Source organism: Nipponia nippon, unplaced genomic scaffold (assembly GCF_047370975.1).
Source record: "Nipponia nippon isolate SJK-2023a ecotype South Korea unplaced genomic scaffold, ASM4737097v1 scaffold_1, whole genome shotgun sequence".
In the NCBI taxonomy this organism is placed as follows: Eukaryota; Metazoa; Chordata; class Aves; order Pelecaniformes; family Threskiornithidae; genus Nipponia; species Nipponia nippon.
This window is the reverse complement of record NW_028262290.1, coordinates 8,895,670-8,916,625: the sequence shown is the minus strand read 5'-3', so window position 1 is coordinate 8,916,625 and position 20,956 is coordinate 8,895,670. Positions and strand designations below refer to the sequence as shown.

The 20,956-nt window shown below is 40.7% G+C and overlaps 1 protein-coding gene across 1 annotated transcript in view; it reads right to left on the bottom strand.

The window, feature by feature from the left end:
• Positions 1-526: 526 nt before the first annotated feature.
• Positions 527-20,956, bottom strand: part of NDRG1 (N-myc downstream regulated 1) — a 40,767-nt gene continuing 20,337 nt past the window's right edge. The window contains exons 4-16 of the mRNA XM_087745601.1: positions 17,309-17,414; positions 15,501-15,621; positions 13,382-13,444; positions 11,635-11,695; positions 11,090-11,176; positions 9,453-9,509; positions 8,399-8,502; positions 7,956-8,012; positions 6,958-7,009; positions 6,140-6,187; positions 4,535-4,570; positions 3,129-3,180; positions 527-2,385 (exon numbers count right to left, since the gene is read on the bottom strand). Of these exons, the coding sequence (XP_087601727.1) occupies positions 2,120-2,385; positions 3,129-3,180; positions 4,535-4,570; positions 6,140-6,187; positions 6,958-7,009; positions 7,956-8,012; positions 8,399-8,502; positions 9,453-9,509; positions 11,090-11,176; positions 11,635-11,695; positions 13,382-13,444; positions 15,501-15,621; positions 17,309-17,414 (1,110 nt within the window). The 3' untranslated portion in view covers positions 527-2,119. The remainder of the gene's footprint in view (positions 2,386-3,128; positions 3,181-4,534; positions 4,571-6,139; positions 6,188-6,957; positions 7,010-7,955; positions 8,013-8,398; positions 8,503-9,452; positions 9,510-11,089; positions 11,177-11,634; positions 11,696-13,381; positions 13,445-15,500; positions 15,622-17,308; positions 17,415-20,956) is intronic.

The window sequence follows — 20,956 nt, the reverse complement described above, 5'->3', positions numbered from 1 at the left end:
TAGATTCTTGCAAGGGGTCCAAGAGCAGCTTTTAGAAACTCAAAGTGGCATCTGCAATTTCAGCCAAGAGGCCCAAATACCTCCAGAGATTGGCGAGGGACATGTCACACATCAACAGATTTACAGATCAGATTGGGAACAGAAAGGATGCAATGAGCATGGCACCAACTCCAGCCAGGAAGTCAGTGTACAGACTACAGATCAGTGCACTAGACGACACTATATCTAGAGGGAAAAAGAAAGCTTCGAACATCAAACAAATAGTACTCCATACCAAGCCCTCAATTTTGTTATGCCTTTGTTAGAGCAAAATTATCCTTCAGTACTTTGAATAGCCAGTCATACCTAATACTGAAGTGTGCTGTGTTTTCTTAGTATAAATAGTAGTCTGGAGTGGAAAAAAAAAAGTAGGGAAGAGCAGAGATATGAGCAGAAGAAATATTTCATTGGTACAAAGGGGTGACAAGAATATACTCCCACTGAGAAAGACTATTGTACTCCTGGTAAAACATTAAGACACCAGACATTGCAAAGTTACAAATTTATTTGTTTTGAAATAAATACAAATACTTCATTAAGAAACTTTTCTTGATAGACTTTACACAATAGCTTTATTCTTTCTGGAAATTGTCTTTTCTTCCCACAAACTGTTATGGATATTCTACACAAGAGCTGAAGTTAGTCAATATAAAGTAACCTAGATGGTGGTGTTCTGAACAAGCAGTCCCAAAGTATTAACATTTGCTATTTAACTGCTCGGCATTTGAGTTTTCTTTGTGTGAGGACTGCAATGCAGCAGGTATGCACCGGAGCTCAGGAAATCCTGACCCACTACCTACGGAAGGACAAACTTAAGAATACCCAACTGTGAAAATCTGACTGGTGGAAAGGTATCAAGCCACTAGCATCAAAGAAAGTAACCCAAGATATCGGGAGGCTACCTAAAGATGCAGAACCAGCAGATCGTTACATTTATGCAGTCATTAAACGCTGTATTTCACAGATACAGTGTTGCCGCTCCACCACTTTGTGGAATACAGTTCTCAGCACCAGTGAGATCTCAGAGTTTCAAATCTAGTAATTAGTGGCAGTTGAACATACAGTATCTAATTACATGCCATCCCACAGTTATTCATCTCTCCTGACAAAGAACAGCTGGATCTGGCTTTGCTTACAGAATTCTGAATTTATCACAATTGTGCTGGACACAAAAACTTGAGCTGCAAAGATAAGAAGCTGTCTGAAGGAAAAAAAAAAAATCAAGCTGTTTCTGCTTTGCTGGCATGTACGACTACCCTACTTGTTACAACTACACCAACTTCTGCGGTATGGTAAACCCTTTGGCCCAAGATCCCAAAGAGGAAATGCTACCTTGCTCATTAAATTTAAATCCTGTCCTCATTCGGCTAAGCAGGTTTTAGGGTCTGGGAGGGGGGAAGGAAAGGAAGACTGGAACTAAATCTCAAAAAAGTGAAATAAAAAAAGCTTAAAGATTTAGTTCATCTCAAAGTCACATTAAAATCGTCTATTTTAGTAGTATATTATTGTACATAGGAAAACAGGCTTGAATACTAATGAATTAGAAGGCCTATAAATGCACGATACATTAACTTCTTTATCATTTGAAGTCAAGCTATATACAATGAATTCAACTCCAGCTTCAACATGAGGCCATAACACATTTGTTTCATTTCCTTCTTTAAAAGCCATCCATAATAGTGATTTTTTTTCTCCCCCTCTTTGAAACTTGTCTCAAATTGTGCCAGTTTACTTCAAGAGAATAAGAGATAAAGGGGCACGTAATAGCTTTGATTTTAAAGGAGGATATTAAGCAAGTCTGGTTTGACTCTGAAGTGTTTACAACCACATCAGCTTTTGGCAAGTATCCTTTAGAATTTGGCATCCATTGAAGGAGGGCACAATAGCAGCAACTGTCTGAGTTACAAGAATAACGACAGAGCAAATGAGATGCTTCTTTTCTTTGGTCCCTGTCAGACCCTGGTGAACAGAGTTCATCCTACAGAATAGCTTGAGATTAATACCAGTTATGTTTTTGTGATACACAGGGGGCATCCATTACTTTTTTACACTGTGACCAGTTTAAACCTCCCACAGCCATCTAACAGGACACTTCCATGGACTTGGGGCTTGATTGTTCAGCGTTGCTTGCTGAGTTCGGCGTCAGCTCGATGCGCGTGTCTGTGTGGGAGCGATTCCTGGCACCCTCCCCGGTGTGGGATCGGCTCCTCGTTCCCTCCCCGGTGTGAGACCGGCTTCTTGTGCCTTCCCCGGTGTGAGACCGGCTCCTTGTGCCTTCCAAAGAGGTTACGCTGGAGCCAGAAGCAGTGCGGGACCTCATCAGCCTGGTCATGCTAGCAGAGGGGACTGGAAAAAGAGTCTTTTCTTAATGCCTTGCTTCATGGGCTTGGAAGGAAGCCCTTGCCTTCCTCTCCAGCCCTAACCACCCTTGGAAAAGCCTTCAGGGTTGAATATATACTTTTCACGGTAGCTTCACGGGTAGAAGTACCACTGCTCCAGGCATACAGTTAAAGATCCCAAATTACTAAGGCAAAATTGGTGGCCAGGGCTGAGGGATTCAAGACAGAGCTTTATGGCATGTTGCTGTGGCTGCAACAAGCCAGAGGAAAACTAAAGAGACTCATCAGACCTCCCGTTACTTTCAGGTGTTTAACCTTTGCTGGCAGCCCAGGCTAGCAATGCATTTACACAACAGTTGTCAGAAGCACATACCTGAAGGACAAACAGCTACAAATTAATTAGTTTCTGAACTAACGAGGTTTTAAATGCTGTGTGCAGCATATCAGTCATATCCTGTGATGCAATGAGGGGACACTATTACAAATATCCACTTTAAAAATATCAAGATAAAGTAAAGCAGGTATTTGTGGGTATAAGCCATCTACAGAGTTCTCTACTATTTAGTAACATAATTTGGTCTGAAAACCCTTTGCCCAGACACCAGAGGTGGTGGTTTGTTTTTTTTTCCCCTTGCAAATGCATATCCAACAGGGAAAAGATCACACACATGGGATCATAAGACTCTGGGTGCTTAGATGCCCAACAAACTTTGGTAGCCAGGTGAACCATTCCATAAAACTGATACTTACTGTATCCCATTCCCTGAACAAAGTATTTGAAAGCTTCTGCAAGCTTGGCAGGCTGCAAAAGAAAGAGTATTATTGTATGCAGTGGTCAGCAAGTTAGTTACATTGCAATGTTATAGATACCATAGATGCCCTTTCTGAATAGGGACATCTTAAATACTCTCTGGGTTCTACTGAATGTCTGAAATTTTGACTTACATGAGAAAATTCCACCATTCCCCTCCCTAGTCTGTTCCCCTGCCCCATTATTTTCCCAAATGGACACACACATTTGAGCATGAGATTTCCAGAGAAGTGACTACAAGTGGTCTAAGCCTGGCCCAAACTTTGCTCTTGCAGTTACTGAGGCAGATGAACCAAAGTAAAACAACTGGCCTCACAAAATATACGAGGCAGTTCATACAGCATCAGTAATTGAGCAATTCCTAGCCAGCATAGAACAAATTCAGCTAGTCAGAGCTGACGTTATGTTTATAGGGCAAAAAAGCTCAACAGGAATACACAAGCACAACTGCATACGACTGACATTCTTGCAATGAGGCACTCTTTTTCTGATGCTGACACAGTGGCCAAATAAGCCTCAACCTCAATTACTGACCTTGCAAATATTGCCTATATTTTTGTTATAATTTTTATCTGAATCAGCTCAGGGAATGGACTCTATCAGAGAGGAGCAATGCACATACTCCTTTGTAGCTTTAAAAAGCCTTTTCCCCTCTCCCACTGTAAAAGCACACACTGCCTCTCCAGGGACTTCTCAGCTGCAGGTTATTACAAATTCAGTTTTTTCCTTAAGTTCAGAACACCACATTATATTGCTTAGAAATCTGTTTAGAAAACATCACATCCTAAAGCTGATTTACAGGTCCGCTGTTTTAGTGAAGGAACACTAGAGCATAGGTAAATTTTAACTTTCCCAGCCTGATTTTACCAGCAGCCTTGGAATTTATGCCTAAATATATTTCAGAAACTCCAGCTCACTCTCAATCAAGCCAGGTCAGTGTATGCAAGAACATAGCGTTGTTATTTCCTGCCTCCCACTTCCCTGATCTATACTATAAATAGTCCAAAGAATAATATGGTTTTAAAACACTAGTGCTCAATCCTTAATCCATGTTAGCTTAGTAGATAGGCATAAAATAATACCTCCGCATTCCCACCTCAGACCTTTACTTGGTTAAGACTTAATTAGTGGAAATAATATCCCCTCCCAATCTCAATTTTGCGCTTCATTGGTCTTTAAAGAAAAAAAGCTCAGATGACTGACTGACGTCATTATTCGTGAAATCATAACCATCCTTTTGGCTGACATTTGGGAACAGCAAGTACCCTACAGGAAAACATCCATTTGTTGCAGTCTGACATGCTGCAGAACAGGATTAGTAGGATTTCCGTCAGCCAAATCCTACCTGGGAAACTTGAGGGAGCCCACCACAGTCAGCCATCTGAAACAGGGACGAGAACAGCCAGTTAGTGTAATGCCAGAGGAACTCGTTTATGTTCAGGATATATTAAAATGACCTTTTCGCTATCTGGCAGAAAAAAAATTCCCTTTTGTTGTGTGAGTAACATACGTGTAGATGAAGGCATCAAAGAAAGCAGTTAAGCGTTTATAAAAGCTACAACTGCACCCCAGAAAACCCCGAAGTGTCTTGACCCTCAGGCAAAGCATCAGCTGGAGCTACAAATAAATGTTTTTTGCTAGGAAATGATTACCAATTTCTTAGAAACTAGCCTATTAGTCCTGGATACAAGTTCAGCTCTGAATTACAATAATGTGACTCGGTATTGACCTGAATAACCAACAGGGGAGAGAGAACAAACACCTAAACCTCAGTGGTGAGAGGGAAAAACAATTTGCTGAGATTGCGGATGGCAAGCATCAGCCTGACTTGCCAAGGGAAGCAGGGAAAGCCAAATTAGAAAAGCTATCTTGAGTGCATGCAATATTTTTGGAGCACTTCATTTTTCCTGCCACTCCACCCCTCAAAGCAAACCCAACAAAAACAGTCCTGTTCCAAGGAACACCACAAGCTGAAAACAGTTGAGTTGTGAATTACAGGAAACCCCAAATCCTATCTAGGATTAGTTAGCAGCAAAACAGGCCTGTAGCAGGATCTGGCATCAGCCGCATCCCTGGACTGAGCAAAGGCTGGCCACTGATAGAGGATCTGAGAGTGTCACATTTTTTCTTAGGGTGAGTCTGCCATGTCCATGTGGTAGGTCAGCAATGTAATTCCTCAATGTTAAGAGGAAAAAGCATTTAAAAAAATCATTGTTTATTATAATTTTCACTGACCAGTTAAAGAAAGAGATACAGTAAAAGTTCCCAGCAGAAGAATGACCCAACTTGTTTCACTGTTTGCATGCTATTCCACTCATTGCATTTTACTTCATCAATAATGAGCTGAAGATTCCACCCATACTCTGAATGCCAAGTATCAGCCAAAGCCTTTGCACAATGCTTTGCTGTTTGGAAGTGCATTTTATCAAGTTTTTGGAAAATAAGAGAGTCGTTTCCAATGGTAAGATGTCCTGGACTGTGTCCACATAAAAGGCAGGATAACAAAGCCATGGCTGATAGATCAGCTGTCTACTCAGCTGACACTACTGTTGAGGGACAGGCAAGCACAGGAACAGAACAAGTTGGTTTGCACTTCCACTCCGCTGATGGCTTTTTTCAAACCTTTCCAAATACCTCGAGATCAACTTTGCCAGCTCTAGTTAAATTCATTATGGGTATGTGAAATACTGAGCATTTCAAGACTCACCCCTAGTGTTTCAAAATGGAGGCACTGAGAAATTCCCTGTTGCTAACCTAGACAAGAAGGCCCTAGTCTGCTTTATCCCAGTAAAATACTCTTACCCTGAAGGAACTGCCCTTCCACATCAGAACTGGATCCTCACCGTGTTACCTGTACTGCAGCACATCAGTGTGGTTCTGCTTTTTTAGTTAATCCAGCTGATTTTAAATGAGGGAAATGTTTATTTTAAAGAACAGCTTTTGTTATTACCTTCAGAAGTGTGGTCCTTGTTGGGTCCAGCTTTGAGTTGCATTCAACCTATAAGAAAGAACAGCAGCATAAGGCATTATATACGAGATTTTACTTATGAACTGCTGGGTGAAAACAGATTAAATATCTTGCTTTCTGTCTTAATACAGACTAAACTGGGTATCTTGGGCTCCTGTACAAAGACTATGTGTACATATATACATCTTTAAACTCAAGTAGGTCAGTTCACATTTCTGACTGTATTCTTTTTCATGTGCAAACCCACTAGTTGGGAATTTGAGATATTTTTTTTTTTAATCTGTTTCTGGGACTCCAGTGGCAACAAGTGTTGTTTATCTTGTGATCTGGGGTCATCTGGTAGCATCCCAAGTAGTGAGCAGCCATGTGGCCACAGGCCAGCAAACTGGGCATGCCCGTTGAGGCATAACATTTGAAGTCACCCAGTCATCTGGGGCGAGTTATAATGGTCAAAAAGAAGCTCTTCGCTTCCATAGTGACCCAGGGCAGAGCTCCAACACCACAGAACAAGCTAAAATACCAGCAGCAGATTCCTCTCTAAAGGAAAATATTTGCGGTTCACTGGAACTGCTGTGGCGATTGTTCCTAACGCAGTAGCTATTAAATAATAGTGCACAGACAGAGGGGACAAACAGCAAGGAATTAATGGCAGCTCTCCCGTGGTCTGAAGGAGGAGAGCCAGCTGGGCTGGATCGATAGCCAGCGAGGTTGCTGCGCGGGTGTGAGCTCTGTCAGCCTCGCGCAGCTTCCTGGCTCGCCTGCCCATTAGCACGGTGGCAAAGACAACTCGATATACCCACCACAGCATCCACCGCCGGGGAACTGTCACCAACCACCAGGAGGACCGGGCATCTGCAAGGAAGCACACAAAAGCAGTATTATCTCTGTGATCTGGCCCAGACTTGCCCTAAGCTGCATTTTGTGTTGCTGGAAGGATAAGACAGTTAAATGTGTGAAAATGATTTGTTTTGTATTCCAGACACCCTAAATATACATCAAATCCACTGTATTAGCTGCAGATCTACTGACATGCTCTGATACCTTGCCTAAGAACCTGTCCTTTTCCCCCGCTCGCAGCAATCAGCCCTTCCCAGTGCTCTTATTCCTTCTTTTAAAAGAAATCGAATGTGGGCATCAGCATCAAAGTCTCACCCCCACCACCCCCTTGCCCCTTGAGCTCCAACTTTTGGACCTGTCATCCAATTTCAACCAGATTTGCATAAGAGCAGAGTCTCAAAGTCTCCTGTGTGTAAACATCAGCAGCTGAGCAGAGAAGGACTTGACAACTGTTTCGTTGTACAAGTTGCAGCATAAGTGAAAAGCTATTAGCAGAAGATCTGGTAGTTAGTCATTCTCATACCTGCTCCATCTTCCTGAAGATTCGTTTATGGTTTTTTTTAAATTGGGTTTTTTATGTTCCCTTGGTTGCATAGGCATGGCTTAAGTGCATTCAGACCTATAGTTTCCATTAACTAGGACATATTTCCAGGTGAAGCTAAGTACATCTACTTTTCAAGTAATTACTCTGTAAGCCCAAGTTTGCAGATACACAGTGACAGGAACTACTTAGCTTTCCATTTCAGCTAATATGACTCTGAAGTTTGAAGAGGGGAAGTCTTTCTAATGGCAGTCCCTGACTTGCAGTAACCTTTTATCTCCTAGACAAAGTTACAAGATCCTTTTCTAGCACATAAGCACATCCAGCTACAGCTCTGCAATACATATGCAATACACCCACTGATCACACCTCTTAGCTCACATCATGTACAGGTGAACTGGTAGGAAATAAAATACTTACTGAAGGGTGACAACATTTATTCCAGGAACAGGGCGCTCAATCTCTAGGTCTCGCCGACTAAAAAAAAAAAATGGAGAGGACAAAGGCTCTTGATACACTGAAATTTTACAGATACTTCCATATTTTTCCAGTTTAGAGAAAGCACAGACACTCACATATGTTAATTTAACCTGATACATGTTGTAGCCTCCACAACTGATGGAGAACCACTTTAGCCTGAAGTATCAGTGTCTTAGTTCAGTCCCAGTGTACCATCTATCTCCCCACAAATGCACAAGGTCCTTTTCCCGTAAGCAAACCACCTGAGATCCCTAAAGGCACTGTCAAGCAGAACTTTATACTGGGGGAACACAAGCAACTCCACCACACAAGTAATACTGGCTTTAAGAGATGGACAGCCTCTTAAAACAGTTTCCAGTTAGAAATCAGGTAAATGTATTTACCTGTTGTAAGAGTTGACAAAGAGATGAAGGTTGGTTTGATTCATGTCATTAATAATATGCTGGCGGTAAGTATGGATCAGGTCATGGTTGCTGTGAATCTCTTCCTACAGTGGAGACAGAATTATTCAGAACAGGGGCTATTTTCTGAAAGGATCTGAAGACATGGCACAGCAGTTGTGTTTCAGACTCATATCTACACAACAGGAGTGCACCTCTAGGGAAGGGACAACTTCTAGTACCCAGTGGTGTCACCCAGAATTAACATTAGCCTCTGATTGCAGTACCACATGTTTTGCTTTAAAACTTCAGTATGTTGTAATATCAAGATCTTAGGATTGCAAAACATGTAGCTGTAGTGCAGATGGTTACAGTCAGACAAGTGTGAGGTTTTAAAATGAAAAAAGATTCAGGGTAAGAAGCTCAATAAATGTTTCCAGGGTAAAGCAGATGTTGAAAGCTTAAACACATGTAATGTGGAACTCAATTTCACAATAGTAAATAACTAAGCTTCAAGGACTTCACTCACTAACATTTTCAAACAGTTTGGTTCTAAAGTCTTTATAGATCAGTTCCTTGTTCTGCTGGAGTGGAGTTTTCCATTGCATTTACTAACAGTTTCAAGCACAGGAAACTAGCCTCAGAAAACAGTATAGCACTTTCCATTAAAGTAGGCTTGCACTGAAGAGCACCATTGGTACTAATAACCAGCTTTCCCAGAGTTACAAGTATATTATGGTATAAAAAATCTGTGAGGTAATTCTGCTCAGAACATGAGCATGTACAATGCTTATAGTCATGTTTAAGTGTTTGCTGTCTAAACAGGGAGCTGCTCCTACTTGAGTTGTCATGACTGAGATGCACTTGGGTTGTCAGGACACAGCAAGCCCCATGGCAGCATACCACCTCCAAAATACTGGGAACACAAGTATGAATCCTATCTCACAGTTTAACTTTGGACTTTGTTGTTTAAGTGAAGGCTTCGCTCCTCCTCCCAACCCCAGGAGGTAAATACAAATGACTGAATACATCAGAGGAATCTTTTGCACATCCTTACCTTTCCAAAAAGATGTGAGATGACCATGTCTGGTAAAGCATTTGTCCAACCTGAAATCTGAACAGAAAGATTATCTAAGTATCTGATACTAAAACAATCCTTGAACAACTGAAACCTTCCAAATACCCATAAGTAGACCAATGGATGTTTCTCTGCTGTCCTTATATGTACAGTATCCTGGACTGATATTTTTTCCCCTCAATCCAACTAAAACACCATTAGGAGTTGTTTATGTTTGAGTCATTCTCATAAGATGTCTTTACTAATGCAGATATATAAGGAACATACCACTAGTGGCATAGATATATATGGAATCACCCCCTGCAAGAATGCCAAACAAACAAACCAGCCAGATGGGTGTCATCATTTAACCTCACTGCCCAATCTCCTCCCTAACAACCCACACTGACAATATGTTGAAGCAGGTACCTAAAGCTCATGTCCCAGAGTATGTGCTCTTGTTTCATAAGGACAGAAGGATACGGGGCACCCACTGTACTTCTAAGTTCAGCAATACTTAGGAGAGGTGGAAGGCAGAGGCACAGATATGGAAGAATTTAATTACAGTGAGACATTGGGTGAGATAATCAAAATAGGGTCAACTGGCACATCTTAATGTAGAAGAGTTACTAAATATACTTCCAGATCAAACTTACCAAAATAAACTGGTATGCAAAATCATTTTTAAAAAAAATGAGTAACTAAGCCTTGAAAGAATGTTACATACCAGCTCTGAAAAAGCTTCTCCTAGTATTATAAGGTTGTCATTATATTTAATGCAACCCTGGACACTTACAATGGGTTGACTATGTGTGGTTAAAAGATGGCACACTGATTTTTGTACTTCTCAGTGTTTGTAACAACTGCCGTTCACTTAAACGTGACCCTGAATGATACAAAGTGCCTTCCGTCAGTTTACCCGGAAAAAAGTTTTAACAGGTTAAATCTGAGTGACACATAACGTAACATTTATACTTATTTATATATATTGGTTCCAGGAAGATTTTTGAAACCAGTTCTCAGCATCTGTTTTCCCACATTCCCACATTTCTTACAGCTACAAAAGAATATAGTTAACAAGAGCTTCTCTGTATGTTAACATTTTCACTGAAAAGTCTGGTTGTACGGACAATCTGTCCACAGTTACCATAGCTAATGCCCTTTTCTGAATCTTTTTGGCATCTAAGACTCCGCTAGATGACTGAAACCTGGAAGATGTTGTTCTGAACGTTTTTCTGTGCTCTAGTTCACATTTTGGACTGTGCTGGTAAACAAAGCCATGGACAAGAAAACTGAATGTTACGCTATGCTTGAAGTTTACTTGAAAGAAAGTTGTTTCCAAAACTACCCTGTGTCCACGGTAAACCAGGTTTTCCCCAGCAGTGACCAGCTCTTAAGAATTGTCCATACCCGGTAGCTCTATTATGCCATGGGTATCTGTCTCCTAGAAGTACTTATTTTAATCAGTAGCCCTGATACATACAGGAGGTATGTTTGCAAATGGAAGAATAAACCCCAGACAAATTACCCTGGGATATTTTGTGTCTGCAGCCATGCCTTGACACACAAGCTTGCCCAGCTCCTCATGCTCAACAGGCTCACAGTACAATTTATTTTTCTAACTTAAAAATGTTTACCTTAGTTGCTGCCCAGTCCATCCAACCTTCAGCACAAGGGTTTACATTAATGAGAACTAATCCCTCCACCATCTCTGCATGGTTCAACTGCAGAAGAAAAGATTTAAGATTCATCGCATATCCTTTGCAATTTGACAGTCAGCATAAAATTTAAATTAGCAAATTAGCTCCTGGTGAGGAAGGCAGTAGGTCTAGTTTTATCTTGCACAAAACAAGCGTATGTATGGAAAAAAAATTTTCATTAAAGCAATTCAACTGAGCAGCTGGAGAACATTAAGATTTAACTTCTCCTCCACCCTCAGTTTAAATAGAGAACTCCCATTAAAAAAACCTTCTGCGAATTAACTGGGTAGAGCCCAGGCCTTAAAATGGAAAATCTAGGTCTTCTGGATTAGCTATCCCGCAGATTGTGGTATTTCACTTAAAAGCCTAACTGCTTACTTAAATGGGCACGGCAGAGCAGGAATTCTCTGCAAACGCTATGGGGATGACAACACGTTAGGGAAATCAGGTTCAAGGCTTTAGGGAAGCTCCACAAAACTTACAGCAAATCTGGTTAAGATGTAGGCACCGGCTCCAGTTCCCATTCCTATAACGGTCTTCAGCCTGCACAGCAATAAAACGGAAGAGACAAATGAGTAAGCACCGAACATAAATAAACCCGCATCAGCAGCCTTCCTCTTTCACATGCCAGTGGGTATCTACAGAAGGGTGGGTTGCAGCTCGGGCAAACCATGGACCCTCAGCAATGCCACCAACCTCAGTAAGGAACTCGACATAGCAGCTGGTTTGTTTTTGGCAGATTAGCAGGACACTGGTCCTCATGTATTGCAGGGCAGCAGCAATTCTCACTTATCTTTAAGTAAATATACTGAGCAACCATAGCATTGTTCTCATTCTGGAAGGAAATGGTTAGTCTCTGCCAGAAAAACTTATAAGATACAGTCCTGAAATCTACAGCCTAAAGACAAAGCTCCCCCCTCCCCAGGCCTCCCCTGCCCTCCCTATCTCCCAGCTATCCAACGGGGACACTGATTCCTCTCTAACAGGGGGCTGGCAGGGAAACCTCTCATGCTATCCAGCCGCTGGGGTGATTAAGCTTAAACTTCATAACCAAACAGGGCAGAGACAAACCAAATATTTGCATTAACTGAAATTGGTTTTAAAGCATCGCCTTCAAGGTATTAGAAAATAAATGTAAGGGAAGACTAGACAAAACCACTCAGAAAAACAGGTTATACAACGCTTTCAGGAAAATACTTGAGGATAGGTTTCATTCTCATTAGCAATATTAAATCAAGGCTTTGTAAATACACTCCAGTTTAATTGATTTTCAAGGTACGAACATTATGTAAGCATTTTTTTCAGTGCAAGAGCAGAACTGGCAACCCTGTGCCTTACATTAGGCATTTAAAAATAACTAATCTCTTAAGAAGGTAGTGAGGTAAACTGGTCCAGGGTACTGTAACAGCTGGTTACAACAACTGAACAATGTCTAAATTGGGGTGCTGGTCCGAGACTAAAACCCCTGCCAGCAGTCCAGCCTGTCTGTTCTCCAAGACTGCCTAACCCTGAATGCCAAGTTTTCTCTGCTTGGTCTGAAAAACCCTTGGAGGTGCCTGCCCGCACTCTTCATTGTGTACCAGGAGCACCAACTCCACAGAGAACGTACTCTTCTCACCTACAGCTCTTGCTAAAGCTAAGCTTTAAGGAAGGACAAACACCTAAACCTGTTGCAGGTAGACAACAGAGGAACACTGCCACCAGGTCCTTCAACATCGGCAATCTGGCATCTGCATTTGGTAGTAGAAGAGGCTTAAGGAGGTCAGACTGACCCCCTAAGACACTCAAGCCACAGAAAAAACAGTAAGTGTCTTCAGAAGGGACCATGTTTTTTTTTTTTTTCTACTAACCACACAGTAAAACGTGGGTTGTTACAGTAGGAAGAACAGATTGTCTGTGCCCTGCCCCTGTGAGGGTGACGCATAGAAAATACTGGAGAAAGCCCCTAAATTAGGCACACGGGATTTCACTCAAAGTTGCTTCCTGTTTAAAAATAAACAGACATTTCAAAAAAGGCCAAAAAAGAAGCTCTTTCAGAAACAAAGGCAAAAGTGATCCTTCTATAACAGAGGCATTAAAAAACAACCACAACCGTAATTCTAGCAAACAAAACACCAGATAGCCAGACCAAAGATTCAGGGGCAGTAAGGTGAATATCTGCTCTGCCTTGCTTTTTTGGTGTGCCACATAGAGAGAAGAATGAGGAAAAGTAAATAATTCTGCACTCACCCAAACTGTTTCAGGATTCCAGGAAGCATTTCGGCCAGCTGATCCATGGAGGGATACACGTACCTACAACAGATATGTGTTTGTGGAGTTACTACACCACTTTCAGTAGAGTAGGCTGGGATATTTAGAGACACAGCGGTCACTGTAGATTCAATACCAAATGTGCTCATTACAAGATCATTGACAGTATGAGCTGAATTTAAATCAGGGGCAAGCACAAGTAAGTAATTTAGCAGAAATATGAGCATAATCTATATGGTACTTTGTGTGAGTTACAGGATGATAGATGTCTGATCTGGCTGAGAGCAAAACTGACCACAATGAATCTCTTCCAAGAAAAGTTAACACTTAAAACTTATGAAAAAGTTTGAACTTGAGAGGCGAGTTTCCAGCCACACTCACCACATTTGTACTTCTGGTCCACCACAAAAGAGTTTCCCTGTGTTACAGAATCGCAGACTACAGCAATGAGACCTAGATCTTTGGCAAATAATTTGCATGCATGTTTTCAGGGACACACAAATTACTACAGGATAAATGAGGATAACTCTATTAATATTGATGGAGAAAATGAAGGCATAGGAAGGGCTATGAAGCTACTGAGGAAGTTCAATAAAAACAGCTGTCAGTTAGTGCTCCGGGTCTTCTACAGAGTAGAAACAAAATTTTAAGGGAAGGAAATTCTGAGCAAAATCTCAACTGAGCAGCACGTGGTAAAAAAATCCACCCAAAGTAGCTGGAGAACATCTGCCTAGGATATATCCAAATCTGTTTCCTATCAGGACTACACCTAATGATTCTCTAGTTTAGTCTCCAAAACAAAACCAAACAAAAACCAAACAGTGCAAAAGTTCTTTAAGTTATTTTCTTCGATTTTTTTGTTGGAAAACTAAACCTTGGCATGACAAAACCTAGTGTCACCACAACAGCTATGACTTTTAACTTTTAAGCATGCTGGTCTCCCAGTCTGAGGGCTGAGAGAGATAATACAGCTTCTTGTGCTGTCATCATTATGTTATTAAGCAGCGGTCTTTACTAGCATAGATCATGATGGCTGCCCTATGCAGCTGACAACGCAGAATCGTTAACCCTCATGTCCTGAAAAAGCGTTAAGACACTTAAAAGCTCGTGATTCAAACAAATACAAAGGGGGGGTGTGACTGAAATAGCTTTGTAGGCTGCTCTGGTAGACAACTGGGCCATTGCAGTTAACACTAGCTGAGAACCTGGCCCATCATGACCTCCTCAGCATCAGACCAGCTTAAAAATTAAGAAGGAAAATAGACTGGCTCCTGCAATAAGGGTACATATAAGCTCCTTAATACCTACATCTTACAGAACAACTGTTTCTTGCCTTGTACCTTCCCCTTGGCATGCTGACTGCTCCCTTCCTCAACCAAGCTGACTCCTATGCAAGGGGCATCTTAAGGCAAACCTGTCTCATTTGAACTAAATGGGACAAGCATTTTGGCAAAGACAGTGCTCATGGTACACAAGGTTTCCAAGAGTTACAGCATCATACACGATACACAGTCAGGACTATGCAGCTATCTATGATATTCTATGGGGGTATATCACTTTGTTACTGTCCAACAACTTGGATTTTCCAGGTAGGTTATCAAGTCTACTTATCAACATCTACCATGCTGCCATTGCATAAAAACATGGCTTTAGGAAGGACTTAATGGTTGGACTTGATGATCTCAAAGGTCCTTTCCAACCTTAATGATTCTATGATTCTATGACATCATATAGTGGCTAATGCCTATCTTGTTTATAGTAACAATTTAGTTTTGTATTTGTATTCAGGATGTCATTATAAAACAAGGTAACTCAATATTTAAATTGACAGATGTAGACATCTGTCAAGGAATTGCTTTACAAGCAGTCTAGTTATCTAGACTGATATAAAACACAAAACTACAGCCCCAAAGTCTACTGCAAACTGGCACAACACAACAGAGCTCCCAGAGCTCCAGTATCTTAAATCTTAGGATTTAAGTTCAAAAGCCAACTACTGTGCTTGCTGCAAGTGCTTTTTAATTAAACGGCAGATCAAGATGCTTTTTCCAGAAAGAGGATAACTCTGAAAGCATGGGGTGTTTCCCTGACAACTCACCCAGCTTGGAAAGACGGTGCTCCATCCTGCTGACCAGGTGCATCCACATGGCAGACTGCGAAGTGCTGGGTGATTTCCTGCATATCCTCAAAGTTGAAGAGAGGATTGAAGCAAGTTTTATCTTGAGAAGGAAAAGATAATATGGAATAATTATGCTGAAGGGAAATAGTAAGTTTGCAGCTATAATAAAAATCATTTATTAACCTGTCCTGCAGGCTAATGAAAAGTCAGTTTATCAGATGAGTAATAGCCTGGGAAAAGTGGGAGCCCTTTATTTCTAAGGAGGAAAGACCAGTAAAGCCCTGCTAAAAAGCAACCTGTGCCAACTTGCTTTAATTCCTTGAAGAAAAAACCTGAACAGCTCCTTCCTCATGGCCAACTAAGGTTTATCTGTGTTATTTTGGTACCCGCCAGAAGTACTTGCCTGGTACACCAAAGTCTCAAAATTTTTTTCTTTATGGAAAGTTAAAATACTAATAAAATGCAGTCAGGAGTATTCATCCCTGGTTTTGGCTTAAATGAAATTATCCATTTACTTGTCCAGCCATTTTCCTTTGGATTGTGTCAAAACAGATGGAGCAAAAAAGTATCCAAGGCTGAGGTTGTGACTTGTGCTTTTGCCCAAATATTACAAGATAAACATTACATGATCGGCTGCTGCAGGCAGCTCAAGACAAAAGCATCCTTCTGGGATACTCAGTGCTGTAGGCTCCCAACTTTGAGGTGATTTGATTTCTGATTTTTAAGGAATATTAATGCAGGGAGAGGATTAGCGTATTTTCCTCCTGGAGTGGAAAGCATGAATTCTGTAGCACCATCTTTGAGATGCCTAGAAAACAGTTCAATATTCTGTATGTGTTTCTGAATGTCCTCACACTACAACATACAAGCAAAATCACTGCAGAATATAAAACATTTTTAGCTAAAATCAGCTTTACGAGAATATGCAAGTTTGGGAGAAGGTTCCTCCCCTTTCAAAGGGAGTGGAAGTTCATTCACCATAAAGATAGACTGTGTAACTCCAGAAAGAAAAAAGTCTTATCCAAAGACGGGACCCAGATTAAGCTCTGCCCTGATCCACTGGAAATCCAAAATAAAGTAAGGCAGTTCCACAAAAAACAGGCAAGAAAAAAAAGATTTTTTTCTTATGAGTAATATCTGCCCCCCAGCAATAGCCAGACTCTAAAGATCTGCAGGTGTTTTAAAATGTAAATATTGATTAAGAAACAGTAACTTGTGTGAAACAAACAGTACTGGTGAAAAGAACAAATTAGAGCAGATCTGGATATTAGGTCATTATATTCTTGGATCTGACAGATAAGATAAAAGGCACTTGAAGTTATTTTCTTAATACTGGCCAAGGACACAATGCTGGCACTCATTTTGTCATCCCGATTTGATAATTTATATGATTTATATGAACCCACAGCAACCTAAGACTGGTTATCAGACAGAAACCTCAGCCAAAGCACCAGCAATGTTGTTTTCAATCCTGCTGGTAATACACCCTCAGCCATCCCCTATAGGTGTTTTTACAGCATTTATACATGGTCACTGTGAGCTACCAGAGAACTTTTGCTCCTTTAAGTGAAATATCCCAATTATTTACTTCAAGAGGATAAAAAAATCTGAGAATTAAACTCACTGTAAGAGAGCAATGAGGTATCATCTAACAGGTTGCAACGCACATAAATGAGCAAGGTCCTGGAAAAGGTTTCCTAACCATCGCCACTTCCACACCTTTGATTATGGCAGTGGTGTTAAGAAACCAGGCCATACCTGTGCTTTTAAATAAAAGGTCTACTTACGATTCAACCCGATGTCATGGTAGGTGAGGATAGCCGGCCGGTTCCCTCTGGGAGTCCCACACATGGTGACATGGACCGAGCCATGCACAGTCTCCACATCTTGCTCCTGGCAAAGGATAGGAGAAATCTGTTACGGGCTTGTCCAAGTGCTCCACTGAACACCCGCAGCAGCAATCTCTGACCATCAGCACAGGTCCTGCCCCATCCCAGGGTCCGCCCGCAGCCCCGGGGGTCTCCGCAATTCCTGTGCTAACACACCCTGTTCTCCCCCACGGTGGGGGCTTTCTGCTAACATTTTACATTCAGCTGTCACCTATTCCAGTCCACAGACAACTACAGAAGCACTTAAGCTGCTAGCTCTAACCAGATGCTGAGAGAATAGTTAAATAGTTTTTAACCTCATTAAAAGGCAGCATAAGAAAAAAAAATGAAAACAGCCCAATGCAATGACACCTAAAATAACAACAGTTTACAACCATGACTGTCGACATTCGCAAAAGTGCAAGTTGCCAAGATAAAATACTTCTGTTTTCTAGGAAAAGAACTTTAACTCAGCAAATAACTACTATTCCCCAAAGAAAGCAGTATTAAGTAGCCTGTATTCACCATGAAGACTTATCACACTGTGGGGCCTTGTGATTATAGTAGCCTTCCCCAATAAACACGACAGCCACGTGTTAGCTTTATGACTCGCTATACATAGACCTGAGCATAAACCCAGCTGTCTAAAGTTTGCTATAGAGCAGCATCTCCACAACATTGTTGTGGTAATTCTCAGAGAAATAATGTTAAGGAGCATACTGCTATTATTTGACGTAACAGGAATTTGTACTATTTAGTGATCTTAAAGCTACAAACACCTTTATTATCAAATCAAACACCCCCTGAGTACCATCTTTTATTTATTGGATGTCTATGTAAGTCAGATGTGACCTGGGTCATACTAACACCCACAACATACAGAACAGATTTTTGTTTCTTTTGCACTTCACCTTCAGATGGGTATAAACAAATTGTTATTTTGCCAACATGTATAAAGGGAATCACAAAACAAAGTTTTTTATGACACTTATTTACAGTACTGTTACACTCACATAACAGTCAAGGCAGTATATGGTTAGTAGCCAGTCTTAGCATTTCACCAGAATACTTTATTTACTGTACAGGACACAGATATCCATGTCATTCAGTACAGTGTACTGTCTGCTGCTGCCAGGCTTGCTTGACTTGTTACGTGCCGTAATGCCCAGAGGCAAAGCCCAAGTTAAATTCAAATCTATTAAGAATTATGCTGTAGAAACCAGGAGCATACAGCCTCTGCGAAAACCTTTACAGAGCAAAACCCAAAAGTTCTTCAGAGAGCTGAGGTAGTAATTTGACCTAAATCTCAGCTCCTTAATTTGATACATGGAATACACCACATTAATAAGGATGCTAGGCAACACCATTCCACATTTCACCTATTTAAGGTGAAAATAAAGATGCTAGGCAACGCCATTCCACATTTCACCTATTTACCTTGAAATTACACATCTACATTAGTTTTAAGTTACAGTTACAGCAATGAATCAAGATCGCCCCCCGCCACACACACACACACACGTACATTGGGTGAGCTGAGCACCACCGCTATCTGAACTATACTCCACTGAAACACTAACTTCCAGATTTTATGTCTCCTTAGAGATTCATTCCTCTGCATACTCACTGCATTATTTAGCAGGTAAGCTGTATCTTCCACATCCAACACCATCTTTAGGCAAAACAGGGAGATAAATCCAGCAAGTCAGAGGACAGTAGCTGGTTTCTACTTTGTCCAAGTAGGAAACTGGGTTATACAGACAAGCTGCTATCCTGCATAGGCTTATCACTCCCATAATGCTCAGCTAGAAAACCCAAAACAGACTAATTCATGAGGACGTCATTCTCAAATAGGATTTGAGTTAGGTTTGACCAGGAGAAATACTTACTCAATAGAGCTCAGACAAAGATGAACTAAGTCTCTGCCACACAATGTACAAACTGCCAAATTTCAAAGCTGGGAATTAGTACAGTCTTTCCTGTTGCTGTTTCCATCAGGTTTTGATAAGTTTAGTTTCGTTTCAGGTTTTGTTATCTCAAATGCTAGAACACACCAAACTTATTCTAAATTAAATCAGAAGCAAGTTCTTTCCTAAAAGCCAGGACTAAAGTTTCCAGTGAGAACACAAAAGACTGAAAAATTAGTGTAAGTCAGAATGATTCTCCACAACAAGCAAAAACAAGGACTTTGAATATATTTGAAATCTAGTATTTTCCAAAGTAGATAAGCAACAGCCTAAAGTATTCCTACATCAGTCATACTAATGTCACTGTAAGTTTCATTTTTGCAGAAAATAGGGTCTTGTAGGTATATTCATTATACAATGCTCCAGAAGAGATTTGCAGTAGCAATAGATAGCAATTAATAATAACAGCAATTAATATTTTCCACATTCTACCTTCCTTCAGTATTTAAATAATTTTCAATGCAAAGCATAAAAATTGATAGTTCGGCAACCTTAACACCAGTAAGGACAGCAAGCGATATTGTTTAACACACCTCCTGCTGAGTGTGGAATAGAGAAATTATCTTCTTCTAAGTTAGACACTAATAGGCATTTCCTATCATCAGATTTTTATTGCTAGATCCTTCCAGCAACCGCACTTAAAACCTAGAATGTGTTTTCTTATGAGGGACCACCTTCTAAGTTTGGGGATCTTCTTCCTTTGTGCATGAAAGAAATAAACCTGTTCATGGTAGATAAAGCCAGACCCTTGAACCTGCACATCCCACTGACCTCCACAGCTAATTCTTTTGGCACTAGAAGCCTAAGTCTAGTTCAAACTCAGTGTCAACTAAAAATATTTCAGAGACGACAGGCAACCATACTCCTAATTACTGGCATAAATCACAGTCAGTTTAACAATTGGTTTAATTCATCATTATCTTCAAAATAAGATTCCCCTAATTCAAGAGGGTTGTGCTATTTTCCATTAGCACGAATTCTTAACAACGAATACCCAAAAGGTTCTCCTAAAAACCAGTCAATTCAAACCAGTTTCTTCAGTAACATCAAATCAACAACTTCACATCCCTATTGATCCTATTAAAGATCAAGAGATTTGTCTACGTGATGTAGAGATGGATGTTTTCAAAATGCAGAGCACTGAAAACAGATGGCAGCACATCCCAATCAACGTCAATGTTATAGTAAGAGGCTCTTCAACTGATTTGTATTAAAACACTATCTTGGAAAAAAATCCAAGGTACACTAATCCGATAGAAGGATAAAGACAAACACACCATCTGTTCACATCTCTCACTTTCACAGAGGTGCAGTCTTATCTTAGTGCCCTAAAAACAGACACAAAAATACTTTTGATACATGCAATTTAAGAGAGGCTATCTTCGTTTGAAGGAGCTAATCCATTCTAAAGCAGATTTTATTTTTGGGCCAAGTGACATTTTTTGACATTTTGTCATGAGGTTAGAGCCAATTTGTAAGTCCGTAACACATGAGAGCTCATTTGTTCCTTCCCCTCTCTACCTTGGCTAAGACAGACATAGATTGAGGAACATGTTTATGAATGGGTTGTTTTCTGAAGTATGGGATATGCAACCAAAAC